The sequence below is a fragment of the Lotus japonicus genome, chromosome 5 (genome assembly GCF_012489685.1).
Source record: "Lotus japonicus ecotype B-129 chromosome 5, LjGifu_v1.2".
In the NCBI taxonomy this organism is placed as follows: domain Eukaryota; kingdom Viridiplantae; phylum Streptophyta; class Magnoliopsida; order Fabales; family Fabaceae; genus Lotus; species Lotus japonicus.
In genome coordinates, this window is record NC_080045.1 from 9693093 (window position 1) to 9716146 (window position 23054).

The following is a 23054-nucleotide window of genomic DNA, read 5'->3' on the forward strand; positions in this document are numbered from 1 at the left end:
ACATTTTGCAATGTAGTACACAAGTGAGGGCATTTAGCAATGTGAGACATAAGTGAGGGCATTTTTTTTATCAAATAGAACATAAAAAATCACATACTTTTACTACTCAATTTTTTTTCTAATGTTCTTTTCCAAAATTAAGTAGGGCATTTTTGCCCTCATGCCACACCACTTGGATCCGTCATTAGGTAGAACGATAGTGTCCTCATAATCATAAATCGTCCGAGGGGCAACAAAAATCTCTCGCAGACCTCGTGGCATTCTGTGCCTCAACTTCCTCCATCTCAGTACGAAATAGTGATTCGAGTTAGGCTTGGATTCTCCTCTCCATCTCCCCCCGTTGTAACGCCCCAATTTTTTATCAGGGGACACATTAGTAACCCATAAAAAACTAGGGACCAATTTTCAAAAATTTCAAAAGCTAAGTTTAAAACCACTTGCTTTCACAAGTGTAAGTTCATCCGAGAAATTCCCAAGAAAGAGAGGTGTGTCACACAGACAACTTCAATACCAAACTTTTCCTTCCTCGCCTAAGATCAACAAGTATAACCAAAAGCCCGCTTGATAAAATAATTTTGAAGTTCAAAATTTAAAAACAATATCCATAACTAAAAATACCCAATGTATATAATATAAACCAAATTAAAATAATGTACTAGTACCCATCTGATAAAAATTAAGATAAACAAAATAAATATATCGCGTCAATTTCTCAATCAGGATCACATTAGTAACCATCAAAATCTTGTGAATAATTTCGAAATTTCCAAACTTAAGTTCGAAAGCCAATCGTTTCACTAGCGTTAGTGTATCTGAGAAGTTCCAAAGAAAATGAGTTGCGTCACATGGACAATTTAAATACCAAAACTTTCCTAGCCAGAGCTGCGTGAGATGACAAGTAATGCGCAATGCGCCACTTATGGAGTCTTTCTTGTGTGTCCTGATCTCCTTTTTGTGTGGAGTTAGTACTTACGATAATATTGTGCCCGTGGGGCACATGTCTTTTGAACAATGTGGTTCCTTTAATATTATGTACATATTCACATTGACTTATTTATGCATGATTTAAAATTCTCACATTATCATTTATGTTTTCAAAAAAAAGTACCCGCGTTTCACGAAAGGATGATTTGGTATATTTATTTCCACATTTTTTGGCACAAAGTAATACTTTAAAAATTGGGGTGTTACACTAATCATGTATAGAATAAAAAATAAATGTATTTATTGATTAACATGATTGAATTTAATTAATATAGAGTGTCATGGTTTTAATTGACTATGAATCAAAATTAATATTTTTTTGAACGCAACAAACGATATTATTAAATCAAGAAGAAACCGGCATAGAAGCCAAAACATCAACAAACAAAAAATTGAACAACCCCGGAGGACGCGAGTGAACATGGGACATAGGAAAAACTTTCCTTTAGTAAATACAATAATAACAGTGGATAATAGATTCGCTGGTTTTTTTAACAGAAAGATAAATTACACTCTTTAGAGATTGATCTCTGGACCTTTCACTCCCCTGCCTATATGTCCCCTAACTCTTACCACTTAAACTATCCATCGAGAACCGATTCATCGGTTCTATTTTTTTGAAAGCAAAAATATTTATTAGATAACAGCTTTGGGAACAGAATACAGAGGGAATGGAGGTGATTAGAGTGCAAAAAAAAGCTAATCACCTAACAACAAAGAACAACCCCCGAAACTAAACGATCAAAAGCCCGACCAAGGCAACCAAAAGACCAGACAAAGGAACCCAAAAAAAAGCCAAACAATAGTAGGATAACCTCTCAGCTCTATCTCAACCTGCGGGCTCTGATCCGAGCATCTATGGCATGGAGGGCTTCCTCACCCGAGCAATCATACAACAAACCTAGTCGTTTCCCCATGATCAAAGTTCACCTTGCCCTCGTCATAAGGATTAAAATTTAAATGATCATGTATTGATTTTTCTAAAATAAAAATATGTGAGTATATTAAATTAGCATAGTTAATTTTACATATGTACCAAAGATTAAAAATACACTAAAATAATAACTAGGGTTGTCATATGGCAAGATCTACTAGGAAATATATTCTTTTAGTAAATCTAACAAATAAAAGATTTGTTGTGTAAATTAACATATAAAATCAATCTTTTAGTATATTATATATATAAGGTAATCTTATCGTGAATGAAAGGTAATCTTATATGAGAACATAAGAATAAATCGTGACATTAGATCTAATCGTGAATGATCAAGATTAAAACGCAAAGTCATGTGATTTTTTAAAAAGTCACATGAGTTTTAAGTGATCATGTGACCATTAAATATTTTTTATGCTGAGTATCCATAACTAGATCTAACGGTCCTTATTCATTATTTTTTGAACCTCCCCTTATTCATTCTTATGTTCTCATATAATACATCTTTTATTTATTTATATATATATACACGCGCACAAATTAACCATTTTTCTTCAATATATAGTGGTTACATTTTATTTAAATACATTTGTAGATTTTGAGTGAAGATGATTAATTTCATCTATATCATCTTAAGCAGAATTTACTAAAATAATTCATTTTATATGAATGTATAATTCTATTGATTCTCTAAGTCAATACTGATTGAGTGAGTTCAACTTTTTTTATATTTGAAAGTTTTTTAAATAAATATATGACATCAATGATGTTATTTGAATTGAAAAAATTGGGTATGAAAAAAATACTTACATACACATTTGGCACCTTTGTCATATTTAATTATTGATGTTAGACCCTCATTTTTTTTATTTGACTTAAGTTTTTTTTTAAATATCATATTTTAGTATCAGAGTGAACGAATAAAATGAAGTCATTTCAAGAACTAAAGTGTCCTAGAAAAGTCGTATAACTCTATTTGTGTATTGGTATTCTTTGACCTGAAACAAAAAAAAAAGTGGACGGATTAAAGGTAATAATCTGTAATAATGCACTAAAAATATATTTAGAAATAAACATCCTCTATAATACAATATACAAGAAAATATATTCACCTTTCAAAGTTTGAAACATAAAGAATCATGAATAGCTTGAGATGATTACAAGTTACAACTTTTACAATTTCATTAGATTACCCATCTTGGTATTATATTTTTGAAACTATCACTTGAATTTTCTTCTTAGGGGTGTGCAAAGGATGATATTCTATTACCATTGATAATAATCCTAGAGTTCAAAAAAGTAAGAACTTAAAGGAGATTATGCATAAACTAATAAAAAAAAATTGCTATTACTTTATTTTTTAAAGCAAATAACTATATACACATTTACAATATTTAGTCATAAACCATACTTAATATGTCAATATTGATCCTAAAGGTTATGGAAAACAATACAATCCTAAAATCTATATATCTTAATCCAACAATTAACAATTTCATATAGCAAGTAGAACCAATGCAGAGTTTACCATAAACTCAATTTCCTCATGGATTTGAGAATCGATCTAAGAAACTTGGATTGTTAACATCATTCCCATGTTTTCCATCATCAAAATTTTGTGCATAACTAATTGGATCATACTGTTGAATCTTCTTTTTCTTTGATCCATGATCTTTCTTATTTAACGATTCCCTAACTTTTGACCACAACGATTTCTTCTTTCCTTGACTAGAGCTACTCGCTTGAGGTTGTACTTCTTCCTTTGGCTTTGAATATTTAGCCTTGGTGAGGGAACCGGATTTTCCCACTTTATTTGACATTGGTTCTATATAGTGTGAAAGAAAAAAATAAAAATCAAATCTATACTACTAACGCTTGTTGAATATTTTGAATAAGTGATAAATATTAATAATATATACATATTGTTGATATTTATGATTATTTGCCTTAATCCAACTACATTTACTGCAGCAAGAATAACATGCGATAATATTATTGTTTTGCACGAGCTAATTAAACTTAAATAATAAATTTTAGAAACAATGTCCATAAAATTTATATAACATCATGTTAATATTTCATAATTCTGTAATTCATGTCTTTAATTATATATAATAATGGTGTATCTAATGGGTTGAGGAGCCCCTTGCTCCTCTTTTATATATATTTATATATATATATATATATATATATTAATTTAGCTTACCAAAAAAAATTTATATATAATAATGGTAATTGGCTTTTGATGTCAATACTTCTATAATTAATAGAAGCAAACTTTAAAACAACCAATGGTGATTCTCACCTTGTGATATGACTAAAAATTGGATGTTGTCATACTTTTTAATTGCTTGGATGAATTTATTCTTTTAGAAATACTCAGACCTTATATGGACTATAAGGGTGTGAGAAATAATCCAGGAATACAATTTGAATTGTGTTTTTTAAAACAACATTTTTAGAATAAGTATTAGGTCCTTAAAAAAATTTCAAAAGAGTGATCGTGCAGCGGATAAAGTATTCGAGTATAAGAACTAAAGCATAAAAATCATACAAGATATTTATTTTGGTTCACCCTAAATCAGTAGGCTACGTCCCGGCCTTGGTACCCACCAAGATTTTTCACTACTTCAATCAAGTATCAAGAACTTCTCCTTTACAACTATTCTAAAGGACTTCTCCTCAACAAGTATTCTAAAGGACTTCTCCTCAACAAAGTATTCTACGAGACTTCTCCTAGATCCAGGAAATAATTTTTTTTCTACTTAAATTCTCTTCAAAAAGAGTGATGTAGAAAGATTAAGATCAAGCAACTCTTTATTATTGTGATACAAGATATGACACTAAAAGAATACTAAGTGTATTTAAGAAAAATATGACTTAGTGTAGGATCTCTGAAGGTGTAGTGTTTTTTACTTTGAGGCATTTTCTCACTTTTTCAATTCTTTCAAATCTGACTCCGTTGGTTCTATTTCTTCAAGTCTTTCTTTTATTCGCCTTCTTTAGGTTAAGAGACATTGTAACGTATGTACCCTTCCGTTAATTTACGATTCAATGACCACATGGCTATCTCCATTGCATTAATTAATGCTCTTGCATATTTGATGTACCTTAGTTAGTGGTATTTCCTTAAAGGTGATCCATAGTGTAGGTATATGCTTTGCGCAGTGGATCTTCCTCTTTGAGTAAAATTTGTAGTTGGTAGGAAATTATTTGATGTGACATGTATGACAACATTATACTTTCACTTTGAGCCTTTGAGGGATGTTCCTTTTATAGCTCATGTGATACACTTTGAATTCTTTAGCTATTTCCACATAGACTTCAAACAATGGCGCTTCATCCGATTAGACTTATTATATCCTCAAGGACATAGACGATAAGTTCTTTTGTTGTCTGTTCAATCTAGTGGATGTTACTTTCTTCATACTTAACTTATGATGTTAGACGTTAATAGAGCGAGTCATTTTTTTTCCTAAAAGTTTGAGACAATAGAGTTTAGAGAAAGTTTTTGTTGGTCAATATGATTGTACTGCAATATGTTCAAAAACGTTGTTATTGCTCATAACATGTAAAAATGTGTTTTTTTTTATTGTAGAGATGAACCCTTATAAACTCATGCCAAACCTTTCACAAATTTAGATGCATCTTATGGTCAAGCCTAAGTGTGAAAGAGAAGTGTTTTTATCAAAAAAGCGTGCTGGAAATTGATTTCCCATAAGTTTTAATCGATTTCCCAATATAAATTCACAGGCCAGCAATCGTTACTAAAATATGGTAATTTGTTACCCAAATTTGTTGTTTATATTATGAAAACCACTTAAAATACTTTTTAAGAAACCTTTTCCTAGGGTTTCTGAAGCTTTAATTATAAGACCATTTAACTTCAAATTAAGTATTTTTAGATATTTAAGAGAGTCTTTTAACTAAAGGACTTAGGTGTTCTTCCTAAGAATTAAAAAACCTAACTAGAAAGAAATAAAGACAGTAATAAACATAGCTATTACAATCTTCACTCCTCTGGCTTAAGACCTTAAAATTTTATTCTTCTCTTGTAGTGTTGTTGCGATCCTTCAAACTATGCCCAAGGTGTAGGGGTAAGACTTCTTCTTCATTTAAGGGCTTGTTGCTTTACCTCCTTGCATTGCTTTACCTAGGGATTAGTTGATTACCCCTACTAGAGGAAAACTTAAGAAAATTGAGAATAGAGTAAGGAAGAAAAATGGCCCTATTGATAGCCCTAATTGGTTTGTTGTAGTGATTAACGCAGATGTTGATTCAGATTCGAGAGAGGGAGTTTATTGTTTTATCGAAGGAGTGTTTGGAGCCTTATGGCATTCTGAAAAGAAAGAGGAGTATCACTTTCACGCAAAATCAATATGGCATGAAGTATGACTACACAGATGATGTTGCCCTCTACTGTATCGTGGCTTAGATCAATGTGTACAGGTCTTCTTTGGGAGCTGAGGTAGTTTCTTGAGTATTGGCTAATTCTTAGGGGTCTTTTGGGTTGTTAAGGTTCTTTAGGGGTTGGTCTCTTTGGCTTCGGGGGCATTGTTTCCATTTCCTTTGTTGGTGTTTTTCTGGTTTGGTTGTTCCTATTTTTGGGTTGGTTGTTGTCGGCTTTGCAGGTTTTTTGGTCCCTTTTGAGGAATGTTGTATATCCCGAACGTTTTTCTCATCTAGATCTTTTGTTTTCAAAAAAAATATTTTATTCTAATGTCTTGATAAATTTTCTTGCAAATATTCTACTAATTTTCCCGCAATCGTGTCCATTTCTACATGGTTTTTTCTTATGTAATTTCTGAACAATTTATTCTTGTATATTTTTCTACACTTTTCAAGTACTGGACTTTCCTACTACCTTATTTCATCTGAATTTATCTAACATTGTGTTTTTTAAAATCTTCCCATAGAGTTTCTTAGGATTTTTCTGTAAATTTGTCCCACTTATTACATATGATTCCTTAATAGGGGTTTTCTTACCGGTATATTTCCTTTTGATTTACGTACCAAATTAAAAAAAAATAAATCAGATTTATTTCCTACAAATTTTGCTAGAATTGTAAATGTTATTTTACTTTGAATTTTGATCTAGAGATTTACCTGCCAATTAAGTTTCATGTGCATGATTTTCCAAGAGAATTTTTTTTTTAAGAAAAGGATATTAAGATAAAGAAGGTCTTGAGGAAAGCTCCCTCAAGTAAGCATTATAGGTCTAAAGAATTCTCAAACTGAAACGTCTCTGTTGCAACCTTTTTTGGCTAAAAAATCCGCTAGTGGATTAGCCTCTCGATATATATATATATATATATATATGAATAACAGCTATACAATCAACTTCCTCTAACAAAATATCAATCAAGTTAAGACCATTTAGAAGTTTCCATGGTCTATGAGCTTTGTTCTGAGTCCATCCCACAGCAATAAAGGCATCACTTTCAATGATAATATGAGAGACTTGGAATTGCTTGAGGATAGCTTTCACTTCAGCATCCTATTGTCACGACCCAAAATCCCAAGTCGTGACCGGCGCACAGACTACCACCCTAGCCTGACAAGCCTCATCCTTATAGGATCATTTTTCAAACAATTTATTCAAAATAATCATGCACACAAAATTTGTAAAATTTTCAGTAGAATCTCCTTTGTATTTTCAAAAGTTTCAAAAATAACAACATCTGCCAATAAGCTCCTCCATAACCAGTATTTCAAGTAAAATGCCAACTCTTAAAATAAAACAATAAATCACGATCCCAAATCTAAATCCACCTAGGACTCCATATAGCTGCAGATAACCAGGATTAACTAAAAGACACCAACATGACAACCTGCCAAAGGAATTAAGTCGAATGATCTGAATCTGACAACAGTCTGCTACTCAGTTGCCTGAAAATCTGTGGAGGGAAATAAGGAATGGAGTAAGTCACAAAGACTTAGTGAGCAGTCAAACAACCACCCTGAACAGGAAAGGGAAACAGACTAGGCACGAGTTTTTCGCTCTCATCTCAGTATAAACAATTTATATCATCAATAATGTCAGTTTAAATAATTTCAACAATGAACTTGACAAAAAAATCATAAAGTTCATAAATAACCATTTCAAATAAATACAGTTAAAATCATGTCCAGATATGAAAAACATAAAACCACAAATATAATTAATAGGGTCACACATGTAGAACCATGAGGCGGCTCCATCTCGTTGATAGCTCTTTCCTCCTAAGGGATGGCCTCTCCGATAGGGGCGGCTCCATCTAACGGATAGCCCTTTCCTTTCTTAAGTCACATCGTGTCATCAGGGGAAGCTACATCTCGTTGATAGCCCTTTCCTCTCAAGGATTATCTTACCCAAGAGGCGGCTCCATCTAACGGATAGCCCTCTCCACCCGGAGTCATGTCAAATCTCATCAATCTCATCGGGGGAAGCTACATCTCGTTGACAGCCCTTTCCGTGCACTGACGGCTCCATCTAACGGATAGCCCTCTCCTCCCGGAATCAAACTAGCTAGGTGCACCTAGGTCGTTACCTCCGCTAACGGCTACGAGGTTCTATCAAGGATCCCCAAAACCATTTTCTCAAACCCATACAAGTTTCATCAACAGTCTCAAAATCAGCTTTCAAATGCTCATCAAAGCTTTTCAAAATAACATTCTCAACACCAACTTTTCAATGTTCATCAAAGCTTTTCAAGTTCACGATCTCAATTTCACATAATTTCAAAATTAACCCAATATCATTCTCTTCTCATACCAATTCATAAAACATGCTCAAAATCAGCTTCATCAAATCATCTTTCAGAGTTCAAGAATGATAGTCAAACATATAAAAACATGTTTCCCCAATTTAGATAAATAGACAATATGATAAAGTAATTAAATCAGTTATAAGACAGTGAAAAATGTCATAGCAGTTGAAAACCACTCACTGTTACAAAGAATCAACACGATTGCTCCCAACAACTTCCGGACTCACGAATGAACCACTAGCCGCGAATCTGAACTACCAAATAAGAAATTGCAAACCTTCAGATGCTATTATCTCATGTTATACTACTCAGGAGCAACTATGAAATCATCAATTACATGCTCAAAGTCCTAAAAAAACAATTTTACTTAATTCTAACATATGTTGTAATACTATTCTTTAAAATCAATGAGTTATGGGTATACCTCAAAAGCATCCAAAGAGCAATTCTGAAGGGGTGGTACTCTTCTCCTTACTCAAAGTACAAACCCTAATTCCCAATTATTTTACCAGAAGCCATTCCACAAGGATACCAAAACTTTTGTTCATGAGCGAAAAAGAAAAAGAACACGTAGAAGGGAAGAGGAGTGTGCCGCTGGTTGCTATGCACAGGCAAAGACAGAGATTTCGAGATAGGGGGTTAGGGACACGTTTTTGATAATGGGGGTTGGGGCTGCGTGGGTTTCTTAAAGCATGGTTACTGTAAGTGTTTGAAATAGATCAACTAGACGCTTCAAACACTCTATCTTCCACTCGCCTACAAATTTCCTTTACAGTGAAACATCTTGTCTGATTTCCAGTCCAGAGTAATTCATCATCTCCTTCAGCCGGAACAATGGAGTTGATCGTGGCATAGAAGAGATTTTGTTGCTCTAATTCCCAACCGAAACATTGTATTCTCATATTTATATCCTAGATCCATCTTCTATTTTCTAACATACCGTGATCACTAATCACAGCTTGTTTATCAATTGTCAGAGCATACATCCTAGGGAAGCTGTCTCGAAAGGTACCAGTTAGTGCCCAAGGGTCAAGCCAAAACCTGATTGATTCTCCATTTCCTACCTTGCATAGTAACAGTTCTTTGAACTCTTTTGCCATCAAAGAATCTTCTAAGAGGACCTTTTTTATGTCTTGGAGGAAGATAGAATAAGAGTTTTTACCATTTAAGAGTATATGCAGCACCTAACCCAAGAGAATTTAATATCTAGTGTTTTCTTTGGGAGATTGATTTCTACACACTTTGTATACAAGAAAGCAATTGTAGCTGACTTGATCATCAATTATTTAACATTGTATGTGTTTATAATTTTGTTTTAATTAGATTGAGACAGTTAACAAACATTTTCTACCACTAAATTCTTCAACTTCCTCGTGCATGATTCAAATAAAATCTCTAGTAGTTATGAACAAAACGATATATTTCGTTCCAAATTCATGCAAAATAGAAACCTTTTTCGTATTATTGCTACATACTTCTATATATCCCTATCTGAAACGCATCCTTTGTGTTTACATCGATTATATAACTTTCTAACATTAAACTTTACAAACTTTGATTCATTTTTAAGAAAAAACAACACAACATAAATATAAAACAAATGAAATAATAAAATTACAATATGAACATACATATATCTCAGCTATACCCAACAATCTCTTTTGGGAGTTCTTCGGAGTAATTGATGGGTGGTGAAGATGGCGGTGATGCCGGCAACCGAGAGCTAAAGTTTCTAATGGGTAATTCCTCGTGCCCTTCCTCATTTTCAAAGTTGAGGGCGTAGCTCGAAGGGTCATAGCTGAAGTCAGCGGATAGTGACTGACGGTGGTGCCTACGCCCAATGCGGTGCCTGATACCACGACTCCTGCCACGAGGCGTCGTGGAATGGGTCGTGCCAAACTCGCTAGCACCGGTTGGTGATTTCTTGAACCAAAAAGAGGAAGAAGAACCTGAATATGATCCTGCTGGTGAAATGGGCGTCCTGGGTATGTGCAATTTGTTGAATATTCTTTCTCCTTGATGCTCTAATGAATCATGATGAACGCTACTCGTGAAGCAACAAATTGAAGATTTCAACTTTTCCCTCAATGATGATTGTCTATGAATCCCATTATTCATCATGATTAATAATAATTAATTAATATATACCCTTATTGCTTTTCTCAAACCCTTTTGAGAGATGAAAAGGAGAATGTGGTGGTGGTGATTGTTGGTGGTGAAGTGTGGATTGTGAATTATATAAGTTGGGGTGTAATGAGAGAGGGGTTGAGGGATGTTATGAATGTTAAGTTGGTTAAAGATGAGTTTTGAGTTGGGAAACCCCGAAGAATCCGTGGGATGAACGTAGTTGCGATTTTTGTGCTAAAATTGCATTGTTGTACTTTGGCTAATTTGTTCCTTACAAACTCGTTTATCCATGTGGCAAATCATGTTTTTGTTTTTTATGTTAGAATATGTAGGGCGGGGTTGCAAATTTCTATCATGAATTCCAATTTTGTGCATTAAAAAGGTAATTGTTAGTTTAATGATCTATGAAGTGCTCTCGAATTATTGTTTCTATAACTATTTTTGAAATAGTTATTAGAAGCATCTTTAATTTGTTTTCCCCCTTTTTTAGGGGACCGTTTAACTATTTTGATAGAAGAACATTCCACATTTCATAGCAAAATGTTTCTCTTCTAGTTTGTTTGTTATCAACTCTACTGATAACCTTACTTCACCCTCGGTTAAAACTTGCCATTTTGTTTTGTTGTCTCTCTGTTTTATTTTATTTTTCTTCATGAGTGCTAATAATTAATTTTATACTCTTTTTTCAACATTTTTAGTTGATTAAAATTTACATGGGTCTCATTAAAATGAATTTGAAACTCATAATTTAGAGGATATGTCACGTACATTTCAATAAATTGTTTTTTTAAATATGATCAAAGAACATCAACAAATAAATGATAGTTACGTATGCGAATAAGTTCTGAGGAAGCACACGGAAATCAACTATACTTCACAACTTACAAGAGTCAAAATTATGTAGAAACTATGAATAAAACTCGTGTGTTGCACGGATTTATGTTTAATGTATAGGGGGGTTTCCATACCTGACGAAGGGATGTGCAATATTTTCTTGGTCTCCATTGAATCTGCAAGCAATTTGTTTTTTGCATTGTGATATATGGAATGAGGTTGTTCAAAGATGGAATGGGGTAACTAAGGCAAGTATCTGATTAAACGTTGTGGAGGATGTTATGTAGTGTTTGGTAACTTCATAAAAAAATCAACTTCATTAAAACATGACCGTAAGCTTAATTACATGTATACCCGCCTTATTTACTGTGTTTTTTTTACGTTCAAAAAAAAACTTAAACTGTTTCCATATATATTATTTTACAATAATTAAATTAAAAAATAAAAAATAATACTTTATATAAAGAGTTTAATATATATGTGTTATTGGTGTAAATAAGTTTTACACTGATATCCAATCGTTCTATGCTACACAGAATAAATTATTACTAGTGTTTTTTACCCGCGCGTTGCACGGGGAATACGTTTATTGTATTTTGATACATCAATCAATACTTTGATTATTAAAAATATAATAAACAACAAATGAAATAGAAGAGTCTGAAATGATGAGCAAATTGTGCAAAAAGTCTAAAATTGAAACTTTTGTTGCATAGATTGAAATTTGTATCCCCGTAGGATAGCTCAAGTGGTAGGAGCTATGGGGCATATGGGTTGGGTATGGGGGAGGTCTAGGGATCAATTTCTAACGGGTGCAATTTATATTTCCGATGTATAAAAAAAAATAGATTGAAATTTGTACAGTTGAAAAATTAATAAAAAGATTGCTTAAACACAAATGAAATACCACAGACCTCGTGAACTCTCACATAATTTTTATGTATATTTACTCCTAAAATCATTAGAAAAACTATGAACAATGTACTTAAATCATATATGAAATGTTATTTTCTTGCAATTCTATGCTAAAATGTTCTTTCCCGTAGGAGCTTTTTGCCTTGTAATTTGAACAAAATAAAATAAAAATAAACAATATTGTTATGTACAGGGACGGATGCAAGTTATATAGTATGAGGGCAAGTGCCTTCACTTATTTTTAGGAAAAACATTAAAAAAAATTGAGTAGTAAAAGTATGTGCTTTTTTATGAGACCTTTAATAAAAAAATGTTCTCACTTATGTCCTACATTGCTATATGTCATCACTTGTGTCCCACATTGCTAAACGCTCTCACTTGAGTAGTAAAAGCATATGGTTTATTATGGTCCATTTGTAAAAAAATGTCATCACTTCTAATAGTATATGTTAATTTTTTTACGAATTTATATGTATATGTATATATTGCCTTCACTACATTAAATTTATGGATCTGTCCCTTGTTATGTAGAACATGTTTAATATGAAGTTACATAGTAAAATAATGACATCTTATTAATATGAGGAAAGAAGCTGCAAAGACTTAACAGTAAGTGAAAGGCAGATTCATAAAATCACAGAAATATTGTGAAATAGATTGTTCCTGAGGCAAAAGGTAAAGAAAAAGAAGATGTTACCTTTGCATGCTATTTGGCCTTGGCACATTGTTCGTAGAGTCTGATACATGACACTATTTAAAATTTTCAGTGTAACACGTGTCAAAATAGGAGAAGGATTTACTTATACATGCCCATATTTAGTTATTTGCATCAGATTCATAATTCTAAGATCCAAAATCAACACAAATTAGTAGCTATATGATTCATTCTCCTTACCCACATTCCATTTCCATTAAGCTCATTAATTGTGTTAAGGCTTGCTTCCCACTAAGAAAAAGTTCAAGTATTAGTTATGAAGCCAAACTAAATATAACTTATGAGTTATAAAGATGCAGCTATGGGTACAACTAATACCCATGCATGTGACAGGTATAAGGATGCAGTTCTGGAATAAAGCAAAATAAAAGAGACTATAGCTATGTCTAAAAGCGATTTACAATTGACAACAAAAAAAATTAATTAATAAGAAAAATAGCAAAATCTGGAATTGAAAGCAAACATATGAATAAGTATCTTACCTAAATCTCATTTCCTTAATTGGGATCCTGGGTCAAATTTGTTGGACGTCCCTTCTTCTGAAAGAGTTTCTCTGCCTTCATGATACTGACATTGTAGATGAAGTTTTGGCAGCCAAAACTGGAAGACAATGATGAAATTAAATAAACTTGCAATGGGAAGGATAAAAGCATGTAAGTCTGCTATCAATTGGCCGATTAAGTACATTCAGAATAAAGGTTGCATAAGAGGAAGCATCACGGCATTAGTTTATTTAAGAGATATGGAAGCATCACAGAAACCACCAACAAATGCTAAAGCATATATGAAATTAAACAAAACAATCACAAAATAGGGAACAAAGAACAAATTAAGAGAAAATTAAAGGTCATAGCTTTTAGGAATTGAATCAACACTACCAAATATAGTGCTCACTAATTAAGTCAATCAAATTCAGAAACAAAAAATAACCTTCAGGAAGTGAAACATAAACATTTATGCCAAATACTTACACAATTATCAACTTACACAATTATCAACACCACATAAAGTAAGTTGCATACTCGAGTTATCTTCCTCATTTTTCCTCCATGCCAACCGGTTCACAGTAGAGACATGTAGGGGAGGAGATGGCTCATGCAGTATTAGTAAGAAGTAATTTAGGTAAACCTGAGATAAATAAGGGAAATCTTTTAAGATTTTATTATTTTATGAAAAAGTTTCTCATATTTAAAATTAACTTTAAAAAATCGGTTTCAAGATTTGTTATGGAAATAAATTTTAGGTGAAGAAAAAATTTATTTTTAGAGTATTAATTAAATTTTATGTTATTTTTATTGAATTTTCGAATTTTTATTTAATTAAAGATTTTATGAGTTTTCATTGTGATTTGGTAGTTTTTATTAATTAATTTTTAAGGTATTTTTATTGAATTTTTAGTTTTTTATTTAATCTAGGTAAATCTTAGATAATTAGGACAAATCTTTTAAATTTTTAATATTTTATGAAAAAAAATTCAGATTTAAAATTACCTTTAAAAAATCCTAATCAAATCTAAAATTTAAAAAGGTACTAAATAAATGTAGATAAAAACTATCATAATCTAGCAAATAAATACCATAAATATTAATTAATACTCTAAAAATAAATCAAAAATAAATTAGATAAAATCAAGAAATAAACAACCTAAATCCTTATCAAATCTAAAATTTAAAAATGTATTTTTTATGAGAATTTACTTGTAATGGGACCATTATAATTCTTCACCTGATTCGTGACAGCACTTGCATGTGCTCATCAATTGTCTAACAAACTGATTTTCTCACATTCATAGTTTTCTAATTTTCTTATAAATAAATTTTAGGTGAAGAAAAAGTTTATTTCTAGAGTATTAATTAAATTTTATGTTATTTTTATTGAATTTTCAAATTTTTATTTAATTAAGGATTTTATGAGTTTTTATTATGATTTGGTAGTTTTTATTAATTAATTTTTAAGGTATTTTTATTGAATTTTTAGTTTTTTATTTAATCTAGGTAAATCTTAGATAATTAGGGCAAATCTTTTAAATTTTTAATATTTTATGAAAAAAAATTCAGATTTAAAATTACCTTTAAAAAATCCTAATCAAATCTAAAATTTAAAAAGGTACCAAATAAATATAGATAAAAACTACAAAAATCTTGCAAATCACAATAAAAACTCATAAAATCTTGAATTAATTAAAAATCCGAAAATTCAATAAAAATACCATAAAAATTAATTAATACTCTAAAATTAAATCAAAAATAAATTAAGATAAAATCAAGAAATAAACAACCTATATGCTAATCAAATCTAAAATTTAAAAATGTACTTTTTAAAATATCAGGAGAAATAAGGTACGTAAATTATTAAATGAGAATTAATAGGTGGAAAAGCTGACGTGTAAATAATTAAGTTAGAATTAATCTCGGAGCGACACGTCATTAACTTGGCCTGTGAGAGCGACACGTCATGCTAGAAGTTGTTCTTTTCTAATATATATAGATATTTTCTTTATTTAAATTAGATTAAAATTGTATTTTTAATGTGACGGAAAACAATTAGCTAGTATCTGTAAAAAAAACGCTTATACAAACAATGTATCTACCATAACCTCTTTTATATATATATATATATATATATATATATATATATATATATATTCTATATAAGACTCACGTTCATTAATATAAAACCCTCTATTAAATTTAAGAAAATTATTATGATTTTCTATATATTACCATCGAATTAATATTTTTTTCAATTCCCATTACTACCCCACGCTTATTGTGATGCTTAAGTTAGGTTAATGTATGGTATATTGGTATCCAAAATGAGTTGGCATTATAAGAAAGACTCATGTGATTCAGCAATTATATTTTTCAAATAATGTACCTTAAGATTAATGATGTCGATTCGATCGGTGTTAGACCTTTTACTTAATCGAAACCATGTCGCTCAGACCCAGTGCTAGGATAGAGATTTGCGGCAACCGCTTCAAGGTCACGGTGGATGCCGACATCATCACCGGATGATAGTTGAGTTCCCTAATGAACGAGAACACTAATGCACTAGAATAATAACATGAGAATTATAATTTCAATCACCACACGTCATTAATCTACTGAACCACTTAGTGTGGTGCTGAGATCTCTCAAGTGTAAAAAAGCTTGAGAGTGTCAAGTTTTACTATCTCACCATTAATTTTTGTGTAGATAATAAATAAAGAAATGAAATAAATTAAATCAATGGTGAGATGATGAAACTTGACACTCTTAGATTTTTTTACACTTGAGAGGATCCAAACCCATTAATGTGAGTATCACATCAAATAAGGAATACGGGTAGCACAGAATACATTTTACCATAGTTATAAAACTCGGACCGGACCGGTTGGTTCGACCGGTTGAACCGGGAACCGGACCCCTTGCCGATTCAATTGAGAGTTATTTAAAAAAAAATTGTCATAGCTACGACTTGAACACAGGACCTAGAGGGAGGAAAGCTAATCCAATTTTCCACTACATCACTTTGCTTCTTGTTAGGAAGAATGCATATTATTTTATATATATGATATACTAAGGTTATATTTTAAATTATTATAATTTTTTAATATAAATCGAGTCAAACAATCGAACCAATGACCCAGTGGTTGAACCATTAACTCATTAACTCAGTGCCTCGACCGAGTCGATCACCGATAACACTGCATTTTACTGCCCACCATTAATGTTTTGTGTCATGCTAGTCAATTAAGTCATTTATGGTGGAAACAATTAATAGTCCAGAAATATAAACTAAATTCTATAATTTACTATTATAGTATTATTTTAATATTGTTGGTGGTGGTGTATGCTGAATGGAAAAAGAAATGGAAGACGACTTTTTGGAGTTTCAACATCTAAAGACAGAGGAGGAAGCATGTAAGGAACACCCCTCCAACTCCAAAGAGAAGCAGCTGATTCCAACGACTACTCTCAATTATTATTTCTTCTTCTTCTTCTTCACATGAGGATGCAACAACAACAACATTAGAAGAATCAAACACAAAACAAATCAACATGGGTTGTAGTGGCAACTTGTTCTTCACAATTCTCATAACCTTCTCAGTGGCTCTCATAACCTACAACATCATCATCTCCGGCAATGCTCCTCTCCGCCAAGACTTCCCCGGCCCATCTCGCCGCCCCACCATTACCATCGACCCCATCATCGAGATGCCACTCCGCCGCCACAGCAGCTCTTCCAAGAGGCTCTTTCATACTGCTGTCACAGCTTCTGATTCCGTGTACAACACTTGGCAGTGCAGGGTCATGTACCACTGGTTCAAGAAGTTCCAGGCTGACCCTGATTCTTCCATGGGTGGGTTTACGAGGATCCTTCACTCTGGGAAGCCTGATGCGTTCATGGATGAGATCCCCACTTTTGTTGCTCAGCCTTTGCCTTCTGGAATGGATCAGGTCTTGCTTTCAATCTTCTTACTTTAATTGGTTTAGGTTGAATTGAATTGGGCTAGCTAGGTCTTGATTTCCCTACTACTTTGACTTTGATTATGGAAATATTGAAGAAAAAATTATGGGGTCTTTTGGGATTTCTTAATAAACTGCACTTGATCTTGGAGAAATATGGTGTTTTGATAACTGGGTATGCAAGCATTTTATGGAATTTAATGGTTCCTAGTTTCTTTTTTTGGTACATCGAAAATATAAATTGCGTCCTCCGGGAAAGGGATTGATCCCTGGACCTCCCCCACCCCAACCTTTATGTCCTTAGCTCTTACCACTTGAGCTATTCATTTGGGGACAATGGTTCCTAGTTTCTGCCTTAGTTGAGTTTGAATAGTTTTAGGACTAAATTGTAATAATTAAGATTAATTACTGAATATTATTAGCGTGTTTGGATCAGTTTCTCTTTACTCAGAATTTAGAAACAATTTTGTTACCTAGATACTACTCACAGAAGTTTGTCCTTGAGTTGATTTTGATTTTGACTTTACAATCAATTTTAGTAAGATTTCCAAACATGCACTAAGTAAGGGATTGAAAGCACTAGTTGACTCCTTATTCTGGCTCTCTTGCTCATGTGGTTATCTTCTGCTATTTGCAGGGTTACATAGTCCTTAACAGACCATGGGCATTTGTACAGTGGCTTCAACAAGCAGACATCAAAGAAGAGTATGACAAGTTTAACTTTAAATTTCTATATTAAAAAATGGGAATCAATTTTTGGTTTTTTTTTGGATTATGATTTTGACTTGTATTATTGTGATTTGTGCTGTGTATCAGTTACATATTGATGTCGGAGCCCGATCATATAATTGTCAAACCTATACCCAACTTAGCTAAAGATGGGATGGGAGCTGCATTCCCTTTCTTTTATATTGAGCCTAAGAAGTACGAGACGGTGCTACGGAAGTACTTCCCTGAGGAGAATGGACCTGTAACAAACATAGATCCAATTGGAAATTCACCAGTTATTGTTGGCAAGGTAACTGTCAATTAGTTTGCTGTGGCAGGTTTAGTACTCTTGATTTTTTGCCACTTTTAAATTTTTGTGGAAATGTTTTAGGAATCCCTTAAGAAGATTGCTCCCACTTGGATGAATGTTTCCCTGGCAATGAAGAAGGATCCTGAAACTGATAAAGCCTTTGGATGGGTGCTTGAAATGTAATTTTTTCCTCTTCTCCAACCCATATTATCCTTTCTTATTCTCACAACAACTTGACTTTGTATGTTATTTTGTATCATTGATATAGGTATGCTTATGCTGTTGCTTCGGCTCTTCATGGTGTTCGTAACATATTATACAAGGACTTCATGATTCAGGTTTAATAAGGTTCTCTTTTTTATTTATTTTTCTACTGTCCTGTATTAATAAGGCTGTCATATTGTATGGTAATATCAATATATAATGTTGAATAAGAACCTTTTAGTTCTGTGTTACTTTTTAAGCTTAGAACAATATGTAAGTAAAATTTATATTCCAGGCAGTCAAGTAAGTAAAACACAGTTGTCTTTTGTAGCCATTTAGTCGGCGGATTTCTATGGCCTGCATAGTGCACAGGCCTTGGTGTTATTTAAGTAAGCAAGGGTGGTCAGCTGTGGTTCTTGAGACCTTGTTCGGAAGAGCTTATTTTCAGCTTATGTGAGCTTATCTACTGCAATATGTACTTATGAGCGTAGAGCTTATTTAACAAGCTGTACTCATACTAGTCGAAGTTATTTATTGAAACTGGATTCATGCGCCTCAAGTAAAAGAAAAGAATTTTCAACATTAAAACTGCCTACTTTATCCAAAAGCAAACAAATGCATGTGTTATATAAAATAGTTTGCATTCTTCATTTTTGTTTATACTGTCAGACAACCACTTAATCCCAAAAGCTTAAGCTGTTGGGTAAGGGTCACTTTTAATGGTTTTATTTTATATTCTAACACGCCCCCTCACGCAAGAGCCCTTTGGGCTTGAAGCGTGGATAAATGCACAGGCCCACCTACCATGTGCTTAATTAAATTCCACTTTTTAATTAGAAAGTGAGGGGAGCAAGGATCGAACTCTAGACCTTTTGGTCATAGAGGCTCTGATACCATGTCAGACAACCACTTAATCCCAAAAGCTTAAGCTGTTGGGTAAGGGTCACTTTTAATGGTTTTATTTTATATTCTAACATATACCTTTAACAAACTATACAAATCACATAGAGTAGTGCTAGAAAAGTGCTGTAGTCATGTTCCATTTTCAACTAGGACTGTTTTCTTTTTATTACAACTTCCAAGACTTTTATTCTATGTTTGGATGCATGAGTGAAAATAACTCGAAAGAAAAACAAGAGGGGAGATAATAAAAGGAAGGAAAACATATGGAGAATAAGGTGATTTTTGAGTTGTCTGGATTAGGAAAAAAAGAATAGAAAGTGAGAAGAAGAAAAATGAGTGTAATATAATATTACCTTTATACCCTTTGTGGTTAAGGTTGCAGTAAATGAATTTATAAGATTTTAGAAGAGAGGAAAGATTAAATGGCATTTGTCAGTTTTCACGTTTTGTGTCAGTTTACATGGCTCTCTTGCGATGAAAATGTTTTGGTGTCAGTTTTCCATTTGACCAGTTTTCCATTGTGAAGCAAACACAGGAAAATAGTGTTTTCATGCCATTTTCACTCTCACCAGTTTTCCTTCCGTCTGTTTTCATGTGATCCAAACAAAGCATTAGTAATACATCATTCTTCTTTGCTTTTCATTTTCTAACATTATTCTGAAAGACAGTTCAATATTATTTAAATACCGCATCCATCACTAGCATTCTATCTTCAAATTTACTAACATTTGACTGTGTATTATGTCTGTCAGCCTCCATGGGACAAAGAAATTGGCAAGTCTTACATTATTCACTATACTTATGGGTGCGACTATAATATGAAGGTATTATGCTGAGATCGATTTCCTACTTATTTTTTATTATGATTTTCACTGAAGAAAGAAAAGAAGGAAAACTGATTTATAATTCAGTTATCACTAAAGAAAAAGTACATCTACATATCTTTTATATTTTACTGTTAGAGTTGTTACTCAAAAATTGATGTTACTTATTCAGGGTGAGCTGACCTATGGAAAGATTGGAGAATGGAGGTTTGATAAAAGATCTTATGATCATGTTGCTCCCCCCAAAAATCTAACATTGCCACCTCCTGGTGTTCCAGAAAGTGTGGTATGTTCCCTCTTCAACCATCATGATCTTGAAAATCTTTAAATCTAACCCAATCTGACAATTAGACATAAATTGACTCTAGTTGATAATTAATAGTGTCCATGGTTAAAATCTTCTCTCCTGGAGAAGAGCTATTATGAATTCTTTAATCACATTATCACATATATGGTTCTAAAGCTATAAAAAGCCATTCATTTTCAACTCTATTAGGGTGTTGCTACTGGTTTTTTAGTTACCTTGTGCAGGTTACCAAACTTCTATTATTATTTTTTTTTCATTACCATTTGGATCCCATAAAATATAATCAACAAAAGATAACTATTTGGCAATGAATCAAAATATTGTACAGTAATAATCATCCAATATGTTGCAATTTTTAGAAACTGATGACGAATGAATCAAATTACTCAGTTAGTGAATAATTAACCAATTGTTTGACTTAGCCACTTGTGAATTCTTCCCTCAATTAAAATTTTCTACAGTTTTTTCAATTAAAAAAGGATGGGTTTTATGTTTTAAGAGCGTCGGGGTTGTGCTAAGTTAGTTTTTGGAGGGAAAGGAAGGGGAGGACATATTTTTAGTTTGAAATAAATAGTATCTAATATGATGATTTTTTTTGGTACATCGAAAAGATAAATTGTACCCGACAGGAATCAATCCCTGGAACTCCCCTACCCAACCCATATGTCCCCAGCTCTACCACTTGAGCTATCCTACGGGGACTAATATGATGATTTTTTAAAATAAAGTCTATGAAGTGATATATTAGCAAAACGTTAAAAACACAACATACTAAAAACTTATTTATTATAAAAAATATCATGTAAATCTTCTAATTTAAAAAATAAAAATGTCCTTCAATTCTTTCCCCACCAAAAACTAACTCGGAGCCTTACATTACAGTTTAGTGTTTCCGCAGTACACATGTGGATTATACTTTGCAACTTTTACAATTATGTTGTTCATTTTCACAGGTGACACTTGTAAAAATGGTGAATGAAGCTACTGCAAGTATTCCAAATTGGTACTCATAGTGGCTTAAAAGGTGTCGTTGGAGAATGCTATGGATATCCATATCTACTGCCATTTGACATGGATGGGGCAACATACAAATTTCACTGTTTTTCTTATGTATTTGTATAATTCTTCTTCCTCTATATGTATGTGACTGGCATGTGAGACGGACCTGTTGATTTGTGTCATCTGGTGTTTCATAAAATGCGTCGTGTTCACCTGTGGCTCTCTATTATTTTGGTTCTAACTGCATCATTGGTTAACCCCAAAATTCCAGTCCGGATGGATGTTTTGTCTAATTAATCTAAAATAATAACTTGACCAAAAAAAAGTTCTAAAATAATGACTAGTTACCGATATAATACAACTGAAAATCAATTTACCTCAATGGAGTTCTTTGTGAGCTGGAAAAGTGACTTTACATGATGCACCTTTCTGCCAATGTTATTAAATTTGAGCCGGTCATCAACTTCGTTAGGATATACTGGATGGATTGATGGTTTACTGGTAGAATCAGTGAACTACTGGTTGAATAGGAAATATATTAAAAAAAATTATTAAATATTGATACTTTTTTTGTACATCGGAAAAGTATTAAATATTGATATATATGTTATAATAAGTCATTAAGTTGCTATGGAAAAACATTAGGTAATTTTAAAAGTGCAAGTACTACCATTGCATCCAACCGCACCTTATTCAATTCCTCCTTCATTCTCAAAGATAGCTTAAATGGTGAAGCTGCAAGACATGCTTTCTATAGAGTCAGATTTAAATCCTGAATCCCCAAAACCTATTCCCTTCCCATGGACAAAAAAAAAACCATCTTCCTTTCTCCTAGTCAAAGTTGGATCGGGATTGAGTTATGGTAAACTGTTAGAGCATCTCCAATGCTAGTTCTTAATTCTTAGTTCTTAGCACTATTCATGTGGGCCCGTATTGTCACATGTGTTTAAGAAACTCTCAAACAATTTTGCTCCAACCATGAGTTCTTAGTTCTTACCACTATTCATTTAGTCTCACCAACCACATTATTTATACTTTTTATTTTCATAAAGTAATAAAACAAAACTCATAAAGTAATAAAGTAATTTGG

The 23054-nt window shown here is 32.5% G+C and overlaps 2 protein-coding genes across 2 annotated transcripts; one reads left to right on the plus strand and one right to left on the minus strand.

The window, feature by feature from the left end:
* Window positions 1–10305: 10305 nt before the first annotated feature.
* Window positions 10306–10788, minus strand: LOC130719047 (uncharacterized). The gene has a single exon (XM_057569697.1). The coding sequence runs from the start codon at window positions 10786–10788 to the stop codon at window positions 10306–10308; it is 483 nt and encodes a 160-aa protein (XP_057425680.1).
* Window positions 10789–17128: 6340 nt separating this feature from the next.
* LOC130718713 (hydroxyproline O-arabinosyltransferase 1-like) lies at window positions 17129–22176 on the plus strand. The gene is made up of 8 exons (XM_057569346.1): window positions 17129–17700; window positions 18347–18414; window positions 18526–18727; window positions 18809–18906; window positions 18996–19065; window positions 20587–20658; window positions 20831–20944; window positions 21919–22176. The coding sequence occupies exons 1-8, from the start codon at window positions 17302–17304 to the stop codon at window positions 21976–21978; spliced, it is 1083 nt and encodes a 360-aa protein (XP_057425329.1). The 5' UTR covers window positions 17129–17301; the 3' UTR covers window positions 21979–22176.
* The last annotated feature ends 878 nt before the right edge of the window (window positions 22177–23054 follow it).